The following is a 19,542-nucleotide window of genomic DNA, read 5'->3' as shown; positions in this document are numbered from 1 at the left end:
ACAAACAAACAAGGAAAATTTCATAATCAACATTTTCTGGACCCACCATAATTCCCAAAATTTGGAAATCTTGGATATTATTTCAGATTTCTTTGTGCAATTTTATTATAATCAAATATATATCCAGTAAATTTGAGTTTCTGAATTGCATTTTCATACTTCAGTTTGACCATAGGTAAAATTTTAGGTGACACGCTATCCAGAGGAAAACAATAATAATTGACGGAGACCGCAATGAGAGTAAGACACTTCACAGAGATCACGCGTAACCCAAAGAGGCCACGTAACGTCAAACAAAATCTATCCTTGCAGCTTAAACTCAAACTGTTAGTCAACATCAGCTTGATTGATGGATGGACGAAGACAATTTACGTCAGATGACGAGGGGCCGGCCTCTCCTGATTCGCGGGACTTTGATGTGAACATGCTATCCCCCGTCTGATGTCTTGTCAGATTGACATATGAAGGTATGTTTGTTAGCATGTAGACAATGTCAGACATGGGTGGTCGGTTGTCAGGACTGTCCCGGATACAACGGAGCGCAGTCTCGATGCACCGTTCGAGCTTGAACAAGACCTCACTATCAGACTCAGGAAGAGGCAACCCCATTTCATTAAAAAGTTCCATGACATTGTTTCTCTGCCACGGTTTCGAGACCTACAAAAGGAGATGTGCAAATATTAGAATCTCACTGTTGTTTCTTTACCGAAAAAAGAAACAACCTAAGTGTGTCAACCACTAAAGAGCACTTTATCAAATTATCAACACAACACATAGTACACCCAGCCTCCGCAACAAATTAGAGGTTCAAAATAGGTTTTAGATGCACATATTCAAAATAGAGAAAATAAAAACAATCATGACACCCTATCAAACCTGCGAAACTAAGAAAAGACAAAAATCTTCGAATTCGGCCTTTCGTCTTTTCAGAGAAACAACTGGGCATTAAGAAATGTCTTCTGATATATGACATACCTGGCGACCATGGGGTAAAATGGCTATGTCGTCATTGTCAGATTCATCCACTAAAGGCCAAAATCAAGGATTTTTACGTGGAGAAGAATTCAAACTAACACCAAACAATATGTTTACGTAGGAGACGACATATAAAGTACCACCATTTATCAGGTCCATCCAACTATTTCTAGACCTTGGGGTTTCAATCAAAACTCGAGAACTAGTACTCGAAGAGTTCTACCAAACCAAAATCCTCGAATATGGACACGATACTATGTGCCTTTCCTTTGACAAATGATTGCTAGACAAGGTCACCGTAAGGACCCAACAACACGCAAAAGAAGCAAATGTCAGTATTTCTCTCATATCTTTTTGTCCTGAGAGCATCTCCACCGGTGTCCCGAAATTGAGGCCCGCAAGATCATCAGATAGAGCATTTGGGGAGCGCCGACAAAGCTACCACGGTTTTGGGGTCAGATCCCCCACAAGCGTCCCCCTAACTGACTCCCCAATGATGGAAAGGCTCAAAAAATACCAAATTGTAGTTCAAACTGGGCCATGAAGGGGCCCACATTCAAATCCATGTTTCGGGTTCAAATACACCGGCCACGCGTCGGCTACCAAAACACTACCAAGTCAGGCACATCATATTACAAACCAGGGAGATGGGGTATAGATGTAATGGAGGAGGCCGACGAGTCGTCGATGATAGCCGATGCTGACCGCTCAGGGGCCAGAGGTGGCAGCTCTATAAACGGTGGCTGCTGCATCGCCGATAAAATCCATGCATAGCCTCGAACACCTTGTTGGCCGTTGGGGAATTTGTCGTCGTACCTACACCGTCGAACAAAATGCGGCTGGCGATGGTGCTACCTACGCTGGGGTCATCACCAAAGAAGACATGAGCCCTAGGCATCACCAACGAAGGAGTGGTTTAGGTCGACGCCGAGGACGAGTACGAGTCCAGGGCGATGCAAAGAGTCGCAGATGTGATCGATGTTCATCGGCGAGAACACGGCGTCCCCTTCATACGTTGGCTCGCTGTCACCGACCTAGGGAGATGAGAAGCAGTGCTGCCTCGGATGCGGGACGGAATCCTTGCTTAACAAGGACGGTGACAAAAGCGAGGTTTTCTGCCCCGGGGTCACGCTTTGTTGTGTCCCCGTGGCCTCAGCTAGATGACCTCGTCGCGCTGCCGTTCCTTAGAGTACTCGGCATCATATGCCACCCGCTCCTCCTCTCCTTGGCCAAAGACTCCTTGCGACAGGCATTGCGGTTGACAATGACGACGGATTTGGTCAACACCTCTGTTGCCCACGCCTCGTCATTCCATCCCTCTGGTAGAGGGGGCGAGAGCGACTTCCAACAGTGGGAGTAGACTTGGGGAAGAACTTTTGGGGTGGGGAGGGTATATCTTGCCCGCTGGTGCTACCACAATGGACCCAGTGTGGATTTTTTGACGTGTTGCATGCTACCGATGCCCCCTATCCGACCCACACACTGCGTGGATGGCACAGGGATGCCGGTATAATTTTTGGCCCGCAGTTTGTGTCAATACACTTTGGAGGCACCGGTTCGAGGCGATTTTAGGCCAGAGCCCCTAAATGCCCAAACGGCCTTTAGGGGGTCCTGGTGGGGATGCTCTAAAGATGTGACAATATAACTCGTCGGCATGAACAAAACCAAATGCACGAAACATGGGGCACACCTTAGGGTGTCAGAATTTGGCCATCAATCATATATATATGTTGGTCGTGTCGCCTTGTCATCCATTTAAAATGGAAAGGGTATGGAAGATGATGCTCCGAAATAAATCTAGCGTGACATTCTACTTGAAACTAGTGACATGAATACCATGAAATGATGTGGTTAAAATCCACATCATCATAAAGGACCAAATAATTCTATGGAGGTTGTGAGCTGCAACCTCCCCCTCTCAGCCCTATCACACTCGGCTGAGATGTTGTGCCTTCATTACTTCTGGGTTCTTTGGAATCACAAGAATGGAGTGGTGTTCTATCACCTTGACCCCTCCCTCGCTTTAGTCCGGAAAATTTCGGTGATAGTGCTGCTCTATGGCGTTCTTGCCAACCCATGGAGCTTCATTCGATCGATGTTGTTCTCTGGATCACATACCTCCTCCATGTCCGACTGATCTAGTTGTGTGCTAGGCTATGTTGTTGTTGTTGTGCATGCAGTTCTGCGTCCACCCTGTTGCTTTGGGTGCGGTCTCCTCCTCCCTGGCCCATTGTATTTTTCACCGGGGTTTCATCGATCCTTTATGAAGAAATGAAAATTCAGGTGGAGGCCTTTGTGCCTCTCCTGGTGACCACTCAAAAAAATCACCCCGCCGCCGATTTAACAAGGGGGAAATAGTGCAAAAGAATCTCAAGGTGCACGTGATCCACTAATCCCACTCTCACGAGAGTCAATATTTAATTGTCACAAAGTCAACTAAGTTGCACCAGCCCGTAAGCCATTCAAAGCACACATGGTCCAACCGCCAGCCGATGCTCATTAAAATCCGTTGAACATATCTCGACAATGGACATCCGATCTATCTGGCCATACCATCAACTTAGGGTTGCCACATATTATTGGCTTGCAACGCCAACCGCCAGGGAGTGTGTAGATAATGAAGGGCACACCTGACGCATGCTAGAATGGGCAATCCAGGCTAGGCCAAGTTGGATCTTGCCGACAGAAGCGTATCCATGTAGAAATTGAGTTCGCTCAACCAATGGCAGAATGCATAGGTAAGCTCCGCCGCAATGATCTAACTGTCGACAGGAGCAACATGGATTGGTTAGAGCATCTCCACTTGTCCCCCCGAACAGGCCCCCGGCGAGCGTTTTTTACATCCGGACGGCGAAAATCGGCCCAGTCGCGCCCCCGGTTCCTCGTTTTCGTCCGGATTTGGGCCTAGTTTCATCCGGCGATCCCACGCCATCCCCGGCCCCCCGGGGAGCGCTCGGGGACTCCGGACGAAACGAAAGCGCGCGAAACGTTCCCGCGCGTCTGGTGGCCCCAACTTGTCGGCGAGAGACACCGATCGTCGTCCTCATCGCATCGTCTTCCGCGCGCTGTAAAAGCCTGCCGCCGGTCAGCATTCGCCGGACGCGTAGCTTCCACGCGGCGAGTTAATGTCGTCGCCTCGGTTTCACGCGCGCCTACCGCTATTTATCGCCGAACTACCCCGGCTGCCCCGCATTCACCTCCTCGCTCGTCTTCCCCCAAATCATCCCCGAACTCGAAGAAACCAGCAATGGCGAACGACGGTGCGGCCAACAACGGCTTCGGCCGCCGCTCTCTCCACCAATGGGAGGGGCGACTCCTGCACGCGGCGGGGTACCCTGCGCCGCCGGACTTCCGCGCGCCGGGAGGATGGAGGCTGAGCGCAGGCGGCGTGCCGATCCCGCCGCCGCCAACGGGTGGCGGCGCACTCGAAACGGCGATCGAGGAGGTGCTCGCCACTCTCAGTGACGAGCAGCGCGCGGATCCGCGCTTCTTCCCCGACAACCACGAAGCGTGGATCGCGTTCTTCCGGCGAAGGTACGAACGCGAGCTCGCCTCCTACGACGGCCCTCCTCCTCCTCCGGCAAGGAACAACGCCGCCGGCCGCCGCCGATGGTGGAGCGCGCCCAACCGCACCCTCGAGAATGTGCTCGCGCACATCGAGGACGGGAACTCCCCGTCCTCGGGGATGCCGCCGCCGGTGGCGGCTACCGTGTCGCGCCGGCACGGTGGTTCCTGGATACCGAGGAGGATGGCGCCGTCCTCTTCGTCGTCGGGCTCGAGATCGGCGTCCAGGTCCGGCGGGTCGACGCCGGCCACCGTCAAGAAGGAGTGGGCGACCGTCAAGAAGGAGCCGGTGTCGCCACCGCCGACCAGAGGGCGCAGCAGCGGCGCCCTCGTCATCCGCGACCAGCCGCCCGCTCCGCAGAGCGGGCGGAAGAAGACGAAGAAAGAGGCCGGCGCCAACAAGCTCGCCGCAAACCAGCTCGCCGAGGAGGAGGCGAGGCGCGCGGAGGAGGCCGCGGTGGCGGAGGCGATCGCAAGATCGCTGAAGGACATGGAGGAGGCGAAGCGCGCGGACGACGCCGAACTGGACTGGTCCAGGCGCGACTGGGAGCGCCAGGAGGCTGAGCACCAGCGGCGGCTACTGGATCTGGCCGCCGCGCGTCAACTCGCCGCTAACGCCGCCACACCATCCGCCGCTAGGAACGCCGCGCCCAGGGAGGTGGTGAAGCTCGACGAGAGCAGCGACGACGACATGTACCTTCCGTCGCCGCCACGCACCGGCGACGCTAGCCAGGGCACGAGCCGTTGGTACGAGGCTCCGCCGCCCCAGGACAACGCCGACTCGAGCGACGACGACGACGACGACGGCGGCGACTACACGTCCTTCTACCGCAATTTCGGCATGTAGTAGGCCGCTATTTAGTTTAAGTTTAGTTTGCCAATCGCCGAATTCAAATATATGTACGAATTCGGCCTATTTATGTATGAACTCGCCTCTATATGTTAAATATCATTAAATTTCGCTTATGTTTGAACGAATTCGCCTATTTTGTCTGAATTCGTCGTATTACGTTGCATCCATCCTGGGCTCGCGGCTGGGAAAATGGGCCTCCCCACGCTAAATCTTCCTCCAATCCGGACGAAAATATCGCCGGATTTGGGCGTGGGGAGCCCAAACGAGTGGGGATGCTCTTAGTTGCACGCATACCCTCTAAACAAGCCTGATGGCTGCAATAATCACGTGTCTAGAGTCCAGGACGCCGCCTTCCTTGTGGCTCGCACGCTCTTAAAAGTAATCATGGGCCAGGCCCGATAAGAATGCTCGGTTCGGTTGTTCCCCTCGGGGAAGGCGCTAATGGTGTAAAAAGTGGAAATGGTGTATGCGCGGGAAGCCTACGCGAGATGGTGGGAGAAACCAAAATTGCCGGCTGGGTTTCACTGGAAAGCTTATATCACCCCTTTATGAGGTCACCTCCCAGCAAAAACACCCCCATTTTTACTCTAAACACTAGATGTGGTGGTTCCGCAGATCTACCTTACCCGCTAAATCTATCAACTCCGATACAGGAAAGCCGACCTTATCGATCACAACAGCTGGTCTCCTTCGTCTTTGACCCATGATCCTCAGGAGATCTCTTCTTATTCTCTTACCCTGACTACTCTCCCTCATGCGCAATGGCGGAGCTAAAGCACAATGTCCTCCCCTACTTGTTGTCTGTGCCATTAGTGGATAACATGTACGGTAGATTTAGTAAACGTAAACGAGTAGACCAAACGAGTCTGATCCCTAAGGTAGCTGCACTGGTAGTTGTGATTCAGGCCTAGATCCTCCTCCTTCACAAAATAGCAGTTAGGTGAGCTGCATATCTAGTAGTTACTTGTGGTCCCATGCTTGTCCAAGATAAGGATATGATTGCCAATTCAAACTATATTCACAACTCGAATGATATAGAGCTGTCGAGATGCTTCTGATGAAAAAGAGATACCTTCTATGAACTTGTCAAGAGGATTTAGGGAGATAGGACTATTAGCATCCACACCAATGTGGAAGAGCAAGTTCCTATTTTTCTTCATGTTGTTGTCCATAACCGGAGCTTCAGAGTGATCCACAACATATTCAAGAGATCCATAGAGACTATTTCCCACTATTTCAACCGAGTCCTTTTTGCAATTTGGGAGGTCAGGCAAGAGATGATCAAGCTAACTTCTCGTGAAACACCAAGAAATATATGAAGCAGCTATTGATGGTAACCGTACATCAAGGTGAGAACAAATACTGATTTTTCATTTGTTCAGTTACCACGATTCAGAAATGCATGTATGTTTTTTTTTTCATGATTGTTTGTTCTTGTCATCGCATGACTGTATTGGCGCAATCAATGGTACTCATGTGACTGCTAGGGTGCCAAAAGCACAATCAACAACATACAGAGGAAGGAAGCATTACACCAACCAGAATGTGCTTATTGTTGTTGATTTCGGTCTCAAGTTCACATATGTGCTAGCGGGTTGGGATGGATCATCACATGATGCAAGCATTCTTACTAACAACTTGTCTAGACATGATGGGATACATCTTGCTGATGGTAAGTTTTACCTAGGAAATGTTGGGTATGCTTGTCAGCTTGGGATTCTACCACCCTTCAGAAAAACCAGGTATCATCTGAACGATTTCTTCCTAGCGAACATGCCATATAATGCATATGAGTTGTTCACTCTCAGACACTCTACCCTTAGATTCACCATCTAGTCAGATTTTGTTGCATTAAAGAAAAGTTTCAAAATCCTTGACCAAAAGCCATAATAGCGTAATCTAGGAACTGCTATGATGATTCTTTCTGTCACGCCCACTTTGTAGTTGTGTGTATCATTATAATTTTTAAAGACATCGAAAACATACCAAGTAACTATGTACAATTATTATGGTAACTATTTGCCAAAAATATGAAAAAGTATTATAACCTGGCAACTTTTGCGACATGAAAAAAAATCGTCAAAACAAAGGAACTTCGGTCTAGTTTTGAAGCACTTGCCAAGATAAATTTATCAGTTTAAATGATTTTCTAGTTGTGTCAAAAATTTAGGAGATAAATCATTTTGCATGGATTCATGTGCTCTCCTAAGTGGATTTTCCATCGAGAGCCTCACCACTGGAGGGGGCCACTATCTGACACCTATAGGTGTAGATTTCTCCAAAATAAAGTCAACACAACGCAATGCAACAAATGCAAACCTGAAGAACATACATGTTCAAGGAGGCTCTTAATTTCATTATTCCTCCGCCCACAGAGAGTCTCCAAGATGATAATCCCAAAGCTATAGATATCGCATTTGAGTGTCATATCTCCAGCTTGCTCATATTCCGGGGAAGCGTAACCCCTTCATGAAACTCAACCGTGTTAGATATATATAAAGTGATTGACTCAACTTAGTTTCTTTTGTTAATGAGATAAATTACATACGTTGAAACTAAAATTGTCTGACCATGCCCCATTTGATCAACTGCCAACAGCTTCGCGGTGCCAAAGTTTGCAATCTTAGGTATCCATTCATTGTCTAAAAGAATGTTGCCCGGTTTTAGATCTCCGTGGATTACACTCTCACCAGATCCTTCATGAAGGTAAGCGACACCATGCGCGATTTGGTAGATTATTTCCAGTTTTCTTGTCCAGCTCAATGGATTGCTAGTTGTACCTGCAGTCAGCATCGCATATGTGTTTATAATTATTTGAATTTAGTAGTCTGCTACAGCAACAACGCCTAAATTTTGCAGAAGGAAACGATTAGGTACGATCGAGTAGATGATTGTGGATAATCTTAAGGTCCTGCTAAAAATGCAGGAGTTTCTCACGAGGAAGTTCAGTTCCTTCGAAGTTCAGAAAATTCTTGAGTTTGAGGAACTAGGGGTACCAAATATGTAGACGTCCAAGCTATTATGTTCCATGTATTCGTAGACGAGTATCCGCTCCTTTCCTTGGTTGCAATAGGCAAGGAGACGGACTAGACTCTCATGGCGGAGCCCTGCCCTCGCCTCCACTTCTCTCGCGAAATATCTGTTGCCTTTCCTGGTGAGAGCTGATTGTTTAAGCCTCTTGACTGCAATCGTTCTTCCTTCAGCGAGTTGCGCCTGGTGATGATATATTCAATTTAAGATGTCAGTAGTAATTGGATTCTACTTTGATTCTCCGCAGTCTGTTCACAATGCCATGCTATCTCTATAACTACTGGGAGTGTGATAAATACTCTCTTGCTTCTGTTTATTAATCTACATTCTACTATCTTCGTACCAATGAATAAAGCTTATATATTTTTGCTGTCAAACTACTTAACTTTTACTAAGTTTTGGAAAGTAAAATTAACATGTACACTACAAAATCAATATCACTATATATACACACAATAAAATATATTTTCACATAATACGTATATAATATCATATCATAGTTGTTCATAGTTTTTGGTAAAAGTTTTATCAAAATTCACAAAGCTTGACTTTTCAGAAAAAATATAGGCCTTACTTATAGGAACTGAGGCTGACTCTATTGACTAGCATTATTTCTAATATACTAGTACTAGTAGCTTGGGTTGATGATTTACCTATATTAATAAATGCAATACTAGTTTATCTATTTTTCTATAATATAGATTAAAACAAACAGAACAGAGGGAATATATCTCTAACGGCTAGTTAGTAACTCAACATGGACCTTGAGACAAAACTACAGAAAATAACGAGTTTACAGTATTATGTATATCTAGAGAAAAATAACGAGTTTATAGAAAGTAGGAGCTGATACTAAATATATGTGAGATCGACATATGCACCCGATAAAAATTACGAGTTTATAGTATTATGTATATCTAGAGAAAAATAATGAGTTTATAGTATTATGTATATCTAGAGAAATAATGAGTTTATGTATAAGGTGCTTAGGACCAAGATTTTTGCTTGGACCGTAATCTCATTCCTACGGATAGTGATGTGTTTATTAGGATGGGGTTTTTTAAACTCCGTTTTGAAGTGGAGACTGTCCAAGGGTCTCAAGAAGTGAACATGGTTAATGCTAATAATGGCAATGATTGGAATGATGATGCACACCAGGGTCACGGGAATTTTGGTGGTGGGCATTCTATGGAAATGGATCACAAAGGGCATCAAAGAGATGCAACATCCAATAATAATGAGAATGATGATTCAAATGTGAATAATGGAGTAGAAGGGATGCAAGAGCAACTTCAACACATAGATGCAATCCAGATCGGGAAAGTGAATGTAAATCTTAATACTCCAGGTATTTCCCCATTTGAATCAAATTCAGGAAAAAAAGCTATTTTGTATGCCATTATCTCATGTTCAAATCCAGCCACTAAAAGACAGAATTTGCACTGAATTTCATGCAGATACTAGATGCAGCAAATCTGTTTCAGGATCAGAGCTAGTCGGTGCTCGGGAGGTGTGCTCGGCGGCTGCCATTGGGCGCTACAGTGTGGCAGCAGGGGCTGTGCCAACTGAGACCAACGACCGCAACATGCAGTAGGGGCGTCAGCATGGGGACAAGTGCAGCAGACAGCAGGTTGGTCTGCAGCAGGCCCATGTCGCTGCGGCACGTCCATTGGCTGCTGTTCAGCTGCATGCTGGGACATCAATGCCTGCTGCAGGTGGCTGCGCCGACAGGGTGGCATGCAGGGCCAATGCGCCGCAGCTTGCTGCGCGCCAGGCGAACAGCAGCAGGCACGTGGGGGATCGGTCGGCGGCGGCTATTCCCGAGGCAGGATCTTTTGTGCCTAACACGCTCGGGTTAGCTAGGCAAGTGGTCTCTCCAGCGCCATAGAAGATCCGACCAGTTGGTGGTTCTCTGGCTGCGTCAGTGAGGAGTGCATGAGGCAATGATAAGGTCATGATGGCCAATGATGAGCTGATGATTGGAGCGCACATGCTACAAATCCTTTGGGATCTTCTGTGCACCAGGTTCATACAGGTACAGGTATGGGTTCAGAAATTTCTATTTTTAATGAGATTTTGGATGTTTTAGGGCTGGGTGTGGCAAATGCTACTTCTAAAATTGTATCTCATGGGAGTCATACATATGATGCAGGTAGTTCTTTGCAATCCAAATTGGTTGACTCGTTGGATCAACCGACAGATGGAGATAGGGGAAGTTTCAAAATGGCTAATAAAGATGGGGTGCATAGCATGGGTCTTCAAGGTATGATGGGGTATGCCTCATCAATGGAGATTAATGGCGAGTCCCCTACCTCTTGCTTTGATTCATCGAACAATATAATACCCATATTGTCCTTATCCTTAATGGAGAGTTCACTAACAGCTCAACCCACTTTGGAGGACATTATTGCTTTTGGGGGGATTCCAAAGGTTTCAATTGAAGTGAGGTCTAGCTCTAGGTTGGAAAGCAGACCTGATGTGGATATGCCTCAGATGGAGAAGGCAAGGAGAAACGCACAAATGCATGGGGCTTCTTATAGTCTAGGTAAATCTTTAGTTCCAAAATGTTCTATTGTTAATATCCCAGATGTTGAAATTTGTCATAGAGCGGAGCGGTTAGGAGTATCTTTGGGTTTATCGGAGGGGGATGTAGCAAAATCTATTAAGGGAATTAAATTGTTAGAGGAGGAATGGATGCTCACAATGTTGCAAAAAATAGGAGTGAGAAAATGAGTGAGGAAGAGGATTTGTCCACGCTTGTTATGTCAAAAGTTTCTACCATATCTGAGGATCTGGTAGAGGAGGATGATGCCCTGTTGAGGGTAGAAGATCATATTGATACTCTAAAGCCGGTCGTGATAGGAAAGAAAACTAGGCAGAATTTTTTTATGATACCAACAATATTCGCAAGAGTTTTAGGAAACGAATTAAAAAATAATTCTCTTAATGCAGAATATTAAAGGAATAACTTGGAATCCGGGGGGTTTTGGTGATACCGCTAAGCACTTGTTTGTCAAAGAGGCAATTAGGGAGCATAAGTTAGATTTTATAGCCTTGTTGGAGACTGGGATATCTAGCTTCTCTATACCCTTTTTGACTCAACTTGCTGCGGGATATAATTTCGTTTGATTTTGTTTACCACCACATGGTCGTTCTGGAGGTATTCTAGTGGGAATAAACGCAGATACACTTCAGGTGTTAAAGGTTGGCACTGGGGATTTTTGTGTAAAGCTTCATGTTTAATGCAAGAGAGATGGTTTTGAATGGATTCTGGTGCCGATCTATGGGGCTGCCCAATATGCGCAGAAAGCAGAACTTTTGGCAGAATTTGTAAGAACTTGTGAATCTGAAACATTACCTATGTTGATAGGGGTGATTTCAATATTATACGGAAAATGAAAGAAAAAATAATGAAAATTTCAAGGTGAGATAGCCTTTTGTTTTTAATGCAATTATTGAGCACTTGAATTTACGTGAAATTGCACTTACGGGAAGACAATTTACGTGGGCAAGTCATCGAGACGAACCTACATATGAGAAGCTTGATAGAGTTCTAGCATCCATCTCTTGGGAACAGAAATTTCCTTTAGTAACCGTACGAGGTTTGGTTAGGGCTAATTCATATCATACTCCAATACTTATTGATTTAGTACTGAAAGAACATCTGGGTAATAAGTCAAAATTCTCTTTTGAGTTACATTGGTTGCGACAAAGAGGTTGTTTTATATGATAGTAAAGGAGTGGAAATCAGTTTTGGTGGGAGCGAATCGATCCAATGGAGACTTGGTTGAACAAGTTGAGACATGTAAGAAGGTTTCTCAAGGGATGGGCAAAAAATCAAAGTGGAAAGTATAAACAAGAAAAAGAGAGCCTGTTACATATTACTGATCAATTGGATTTGTAAGCGGAAACAAATCCATTGAGTTTGAATAAAAAAAACAGCTAAAGAAAGCAAGTGATAGCTTAAATAAACTAAGAAGGGATGATGAGTCTAAATGGGCTCAAAGAGCGAAAGTTAAACAAATTCAGGAGGGTGGTAATAATACGAGATACTTTCATTTGATAGCAAATGGTAAACACCGAAAGAACAAAATTTTCCAATTAGAGCAACCAGAGGGAACTATTGTTGGGGAAGATAATCTGAAAGTCTATATCACTGAATTTTATAAGAAATTATTTGGGGCACCGATGCCAAGTAATATCTCTTTAATTGAGGAGGTGGTACATGATATCCCGCAAATTTCACCGAATGAAAATGAGATCTTGACATCTCCTTTTACAGAAGAGGAGGTCTTTGAGACAATCTCGCAGATGGATTTTACAGTGGAGTTTTATCAAAAAAATTGGGATGTACTAAAAGATGACTTGATGGCTTTATTATTTTAGTTTAGTCATGGGGATTTTCCCTTATACAAACTAAATTTTGGAGTTATCACACTTCTACCCAAAAAGGAGGATGCTGTCCAAATAAAACAATATAGACCTATTTGTCTATTAAATGTTTGTTTCAATATCTTCACTAAGGTTGGTACAAATCGTATATCTGCGATTGCCCCAAGAGTTATAAAAATGACTCAATCAACTTTTATGCCGGGTAGAAATAGTTTAGAGGGGGTGTTCATTCTACATGAAACAATTCATGAGCTTCATAATAAGAAGATGGATGGGGTGTTGTTTAAAATAGACTTCAAAAAGGCTTATGATAAAGTGAAATGACCTTTTTTTGCAACAAACATTGAGAATGAAAGGCTTTGCTGTAGAATGGGGGAGCATAGTCAAACAGTTTGTCCAAGGAGGAAGTGTAGGTGTGAAGGTGAATGATGACATTGGTCATTATTTCCAGACAAAAAAAGGATTGCGGCAAGGGGACGCTTTGTCTCCAATGCTGTTTAATGTTGTAGTTGACATGCTTGCCATTTTGATTGAGCGAGCAAAAGAGGATGGTTAAGTAGGAGGGCTTATTCCCTATCTTGTTGAGGGTGGTCTTTCTATACTACAATATGCTGATGATACGATCCTTATTTTGGAATATGACCTCCAGAAAGCAGTTAATATGAAACTAATTCTTTGTTTGTTGGAAGAACTATCAGGACTTAAGATTAATTTTCATAAAAGTGAAATTTTCTGTTTTGGAAAGGCCAAGGATGAGAAGGACCAGTACATGCAGATCTTTGGATGTGATGCTGGAGTACTTCCCTTTAGATACTTGGGTATTCCTATCCATTATAAAAAACTTAGGAATTCTGATTGGTATCCGGTGGAGACCTGATTCAAGAGTAAATTGGGATGCTGGAAAGGGAAATTACTATCCTATGGTGATAGGTTAGTCCTTATCAATTCAGTCGTAACTAGCTTACCTATGTTTATGTTGTCCTTCCTACAGATACCTGTTGGGGTAAGGAAATGTCTGGACTTCTATAGATCTAGGTTCTTTTGGCAGTCTGATGAGAATAAAAGAAAATGTCGACTCACAAAATGGAATATTGTATGTCGACCCAAAGATCAAGGGGGCTTGGGTATTGAGGTACTCAAAATTAAGAACAAATGTTTATTGAGTAAATGGCTCTTTAAACTTTTGAATGAAGATGGGGTGTGGCAAGAGTTGCTACATAATAAATATCTAAGGCAGAAGACCTTATCTGAGGTGCAGGCTAAGCCTACTGACTTTCCTTTTTGGAAGGGATTGATGGGAGTAAAGAGGGAGTTTTTTTCTAGAGGTTACTTCAAAGTGGGAAACGGTTTGAGTACCCATTTTTGGGAAGATGTCTGGTTAGGAAAAACCGCGTTAGCTCATCAGTATCATTCTTTGTATAATATTGTACATCACAAGAATGTAACAGTAGCTCATGTGTTAGCTCAAACCCCTCTGAATATTACTTTACGTAGGGTGTTGAGTGGTAACAAGTGGACCTCATGGTTACAACTTTGTTGAAAGTTGATCAGGGTAAACTTGAATGACGATAATGATGTTTTTAAGTGGGATCTGGCATCCAATGGGTTGTTTATGGTTAATTCTATGTATGAGGATCTTATGAGTGACCATACCCGCTTTTTGAGAAAGTATCTCTGAAAGGTTAAAGTTCCCCTAAAGATAAAGATTTTCATGTGGTTTTTTGAGCAACAAGGTTCTATTAACTAAAGATAATTTAGCAAAGCGGTACTGGAATGGATGTACAAGATGTGTTTTTTGCGGGGCTCAGGAGACTATCCAACATCTTTTTATTGAGTGTCATTTAGCTAAACTTCTTTGCGTACGGTTCATTTCACTTATGATATTCCGCCTCCATCCAATATTACTAATATGTTTGGTAATTGGTCAAATGGAGTAGATAGACAATCTAAAGCTTTCATCCTGATTGGGATTTCTGCCTTATGTTGGTCTATATGGAGGGTCAAAAATGATATTATCGTTAACAAAAAAACATTCTTTTCACTTCTTGCAGGTTATCCATATGGTCGCACATTGGGTCCAGCTTTGGTCCCTCCTTTCGCCACAGGGACAACGGGCTGCCATGGTTTCTAGATCCACACGGCTCCAGATGGTCGATCAGGATATCTTGTGCCAGGCTGGCTGGCGACATACTAGGAGTCTATGTTGATGTGTAGTCATAGTATGTCATGTTTGTTTTGCTGGTTAATTTTTGTATCAATTATTGGCGATGCTTGAGTTGTAAACTTTACAGATTTTGAACCTTCGTTTATTAAAAGGTCGTGTGCATCATCATGATGCAGAAGCCGGGGTACATCTCCATTTAAAAAAAATATCTAGAGAAAATAATGAGTTTGTAGAAAATAAGAGCTGATATTAAATATCTGTGAGATCCACATATGCACCCGATAAAATATATTCTTATGGTCACAATATATTATTTGAAAAGTAGAAGCTGGTCAATCCCTTCTCCCACACATACCTGTCACCTGACGCCCATGTGTGGGCATCCTCAACATGTCGGTAGTACTAACCTGGTAAACATTGGCGAATCGACCTTCACCGATTCTGTTATCTTCAGAGAAACTTTTGGTGACATGCTTTATGGTAGCTAGATTTACTGAAAGAACAGCCATAGATGGATTTTGAGAAATAGCACCTGAAACAATATCATGATAATTATCAAGATTTCCGAATAATATGACTGAGTGATTTTCTTGTTAATTTTTTCAGAATGGTTTGATTAATTGATTATTAACAGCCGAATCAAATGCATTGTTCCCGAAAAGGGGACATACCCTGGACTCTGCATAGGCTCTTCAAATGTTGGACTTCATTATCTGAAAAGGGTAATATTAGGATTAGGCCTTAGCCAGCATGGACTTTGCGGCATTGCATTTACCAGACATTTTCCATTTTTCCTCCATTAAAAATACCAACAGAAAAGGACTGTAGAAACAACAAAAAGGGACGTATAATGGAATTTACTAACCAATAATTCTGCGTCTCATTCTCCACCTGATCAGGAAGATGACCAGAAGAACAGTAAGAGCAGAAGCTAAAGATGCTATAGGTGCCACAACGAGTAAAATCGGAAATCTTTTACCGTCAATGGGATCATCTGCCATGGAAGGAAGAAAAAAAGGTACAATCAGCATTAGCTGGTTTTCATCTTTCAAAAGCATGTAAGATGATGGTGACACAAGAGACCCCATGAATTATGTGAGATAGAGCTGATCGAATAGTCGAAATGTCTAAATAATACTACCTTCATCCCAAGAGTTAAGGCTTATATTTTTTTGAAAAGTCAAACGAAGTAAAATTTGACTAAACATTTAGAAAAATTTATGAACAAATATAATACTTTATAGATACCATATGAAAATATATTTCATTATCTATCTAATGATATTGATTTTGTACTTTTCATGTTAATAATTTTTGATGAAAACTTGATCAAACTTAACATAGTTTAACTTTCTGGAAAAAAATATAGACCTTAAGTCTTGGGATAGAGGTAGTACATTAATTGCAATGTCTAAATAATAAATTGCAATGCTCAGTCGAGAGTCTGCTGAATCAGTTGTGCTCCTATGCTTCCGGATCACTGTTTGGTGGCTTAGGCTACTCATAGTGGGGAGTAACATAAGGTGGTGTCATGCATAAGTTACTAGTCTATGTTACTATCTTCATAATGAAAAGTAACTTAGATGTGGTATCATGCAAAGTCTTAATTTGTAGACTTATTTTGTCTTGAGGTGTGTGATGTTATGGTACTCCCTCCATACCGGATAATAAGGCAAATTTCCCAATAGAAGGCAAACCGAATTATTAGTCAATTAGCAGAATTTACTCTCCTTAATTACTGTATGGCATGGGGTGGTTTCCTACCTTTCCTCTGGTCCTTTCCTTTTCTCTACCGCGCGACTTTCCTTCGGCCAATGCATGCACGATTTCTACTCCATGCAGGGAGCGCCTGTAGGCCTTAACAGATGGTTCATCTCCTCTAATTACTCCCGCTAATGGACATTATGGACTGACGAAGAAAATCTCAACCAATCAAGGTTTGCCTTAATCCTGTTGCGCCAGGTTAATTGCCTTTTAATCCGGTATGGAGGGAGTAACATAGTTAGTTACCACCTCCCTCTCCTTCTTCATTTATTGTTATGCCAATGTCACCAAAATACCTTAAAGTGTGTGATGTTACTGGCTAATTTACTCCCACTATGAGCAGTCTTAGTGAGGTCTCGGGCTTTGTATGCCTATGTGTGAGGTCATTGCATGTGGCTCCGATTAAGGACACCTATCATTAATCTTATAGGCGTCGTTAGGATGGTGGCTTTAGGTTGATCGATATATTAATTTATCAGAATTTATTAAATAAAACAATAAAACGGTTGTTTCCATCATTTTGATGCAAATACCGGTAATTTCAGACTTCTTTTCGAGAAAATGGAAAGATAAAAAAAAGAAAGCTCAGCGCAAAGATGAAAAAATGCATGCATGTCAAGAGTGCGTGGATGGATAAGCTGTTCATACCAAATTCCGATTTTGACAACCTCAAGTAGAGATTCTGCCCTCTGTCAAGGAGACGAATATCAACGATGGTATCCGCCCAGATGATGCAGCCTGTACCATCACCACTTTCTTGTGTATAGGCGGCGGCGTAGGCCAAGCACGAGCAGTTGGCGTAGCACCTCGCCTTGCACTCCTCCAGGGTGATGCCGGTGTCCACCGACGCATTGTGCGTGTCGGGAAGCTTCACCCCCGGAACCAGCTTGAAGCGGTCCGTCGAGGTCCCGCCGCGGCAGTCCAGGACCTCGTTTCGCCGGCACCCGCCGGCGTACTGCTTCAGCTGCCACGCCGACGAAGTCGCGGGGACGAACCCAGGGACGCAGCCGCAGACCGACACCGCGGTGCCGTTGCAGAGGCCGAACGCGCCGCAGTGGGCGTAGGCGTCGCAGTCGCCCTTGGGCCCCTTGAAGAAGGAGATCCACGCCCGGCTGCTCGCATCCCACACCAGCCGCTGCGCCACGCCGGTGTGGTTCACCACGACGCGGGTCAGCGGGGCGTCGGGCGACGCGGTGTACCCGTACGTCGTCTCGGTCGCGCTGGTGTCCACGTGCAGCTGGTACTTGTCCGAGAACGTCGACGCCTCCGGGGCGCCGTTGAACCACCGCCCGTTCCAGGGCCCTGTTCGGAACGTCTTGACGCCGTTGTGCCATAGGACGAGCTCCGGCAGCCCGCTCGATCTAGTCGCTTCCAGCGTGCGGATGTAGTCCCCCGAAGTAGGGTCGTCGGCCGATCGCCACGACGTGAGTACCCACTTGTCTCCGCTCCAAAAGTTCTTGCCCAGTTTCATGCCCGGCAGCAAGGTGTCGCACGGGTGATCGAACGATTGCCAGAGAGAGGCGTCGCTGGTGCCGTTGCGCACGACAAGGTTGCCGGACTCGACGAGCTGAGCCACCGGCGCTGTAGCGCTGCCGACGAAGTCTGAAGACCATACCGACCGGCCGGAGGCACCGAGCAGGACGAGGCTGCCCTCGTTGTTGAACACCAACATGCCGGACCCGTCGCCGAGAGGGTCGTCGCGGTTCGCTACCCAGTAGACAGTGTCGTTTGACTCGGAGAACCATATTCCGAGGTACTTCTTGGTGGACACGCCGGGAGAGAAGAAGCCCAGGGTGAAGGTGCCGCCGGCCGAGACCAACGTCTCGCCGTCGGTAAGGTTCTGGCCTTTTTCGAGCTTGTCAACGGCGGAAGTTTGGATGGGAAGGAGGAAGATGCATTGCAACAAGAACAGTAGGGAGAGAAGCTGGCGGGTTGGCCTCATCACGGATGTTTCTTTGGTACATCACAAGAATTAGATGTGGATGATGCACTGAAGACTGAAGTTGTTTCATAGCTTGAACCGGGAGGGGACACGATGTTTTATTCCTTCCACAAACAGAAACAGAAGACTAATCATTGTAGGCCAACATCCCGTTAATTAACGTGGTGGGTACTCCTTGAAAACAGCTATTTTTAGCTGAATTAAATGTGAAGAGCTTGCACTATCGCCAAGTTGATCTCAATTATCGATGTGCCAAGGAGGACAGAGCGATCATATACACTTTTGAAATATAAGCTCAAGCAAGTGGCTCTAGGCTTCTAGCAAAACGTTTTGTAGACTGGATCAACGCGACGCACTTCGGATGTGGCAATTATGAGTCCAGCAAAATGGAGCGTCGTCATGCTGGTCGTTGCTGCTATTGCTACCTATTGGTGTTGCCAACTTCCCATTATGTGTCGTCCCGTCTACCGGCCGGTGACGTTATAATTGTCAACGCAACACTTGACAAAAAAATATATTTTCCTATCCAATACATCATACTCTGTAATGCCAGGACAGTTCTGGTGGATTAGCTATAGTTCTTTGTCAATCAAATCATAAAATTCTGTTTCGGCAATAAGGAATTAGTATTAGTTTCAAAAAATAATATACTAGTACGTACAGAACATGCCTTCACACACGGCTGAAACGGCCCATCACACACGGTAAGCCTTCCATCACTATGCAAGGGTGACGATTCACTCCTACAACACACACGGTTATATGAACCGTTTACGACGGTGCTTCTTTCGCACACGGTCTATGTCCAGAGATCTTTTGCGATTGGGAGGGCAATCACGGGCATCACAAACAAGACCC

The 19,542-nt window shown here is 44.9% G+C and overlaps 1 protein-coding gene across 1 annotated transcript; it reads right to left on the bottom strand.

The window, feature by feature from the left end:
- Positions 1 to 327: 327 nt before the first annotated feature.
- LOC124670863 (S-locus-specific glycoprotein S6-like) lies at positions 328 to 18,684 on the bottom strand. The gene is made up of 7 exons (XM_047207332.1): positions 17,391 to 18,684; positions 15,844 to 15,972; positions 15,386 to 15,510; positions 8,389 to 8,605; positions 7,941 to 8,088; positions 7,725 to 7,857; positions 328 to 657 (listed from the first exon to the last, which is right to left on the bottom strand). The coding sequence occupies exons 1-7, from the start codon at positions 18,682 to 18,684 to the stop codon at positions 328 to 330; spliced, it is 2,376 nt and encodes a 791-aa protein (XP_047063288.1).
- Positions 18,685 to 19,542: the final 858 nt, after the last annotated feature.

Source organism: Lolium rigidum, chromosome 7 (assembly GCF_022539505.1).
Source record: "Lolium rigidum isolate FL_2022 chromosome 7, APGP_CSIRO_Lrig_0.1, whole genome shotgun sequence".
Taxonomy (NCBI): Eukaryota; Viridiplantae; Streptophyta; class Magnoliopsida; order Poales; family Poaceae; genus Lolium; species Lolium rigidum.
This window is presented reverse-complemented; position numbering and strand designations above follow the sequence as displayed.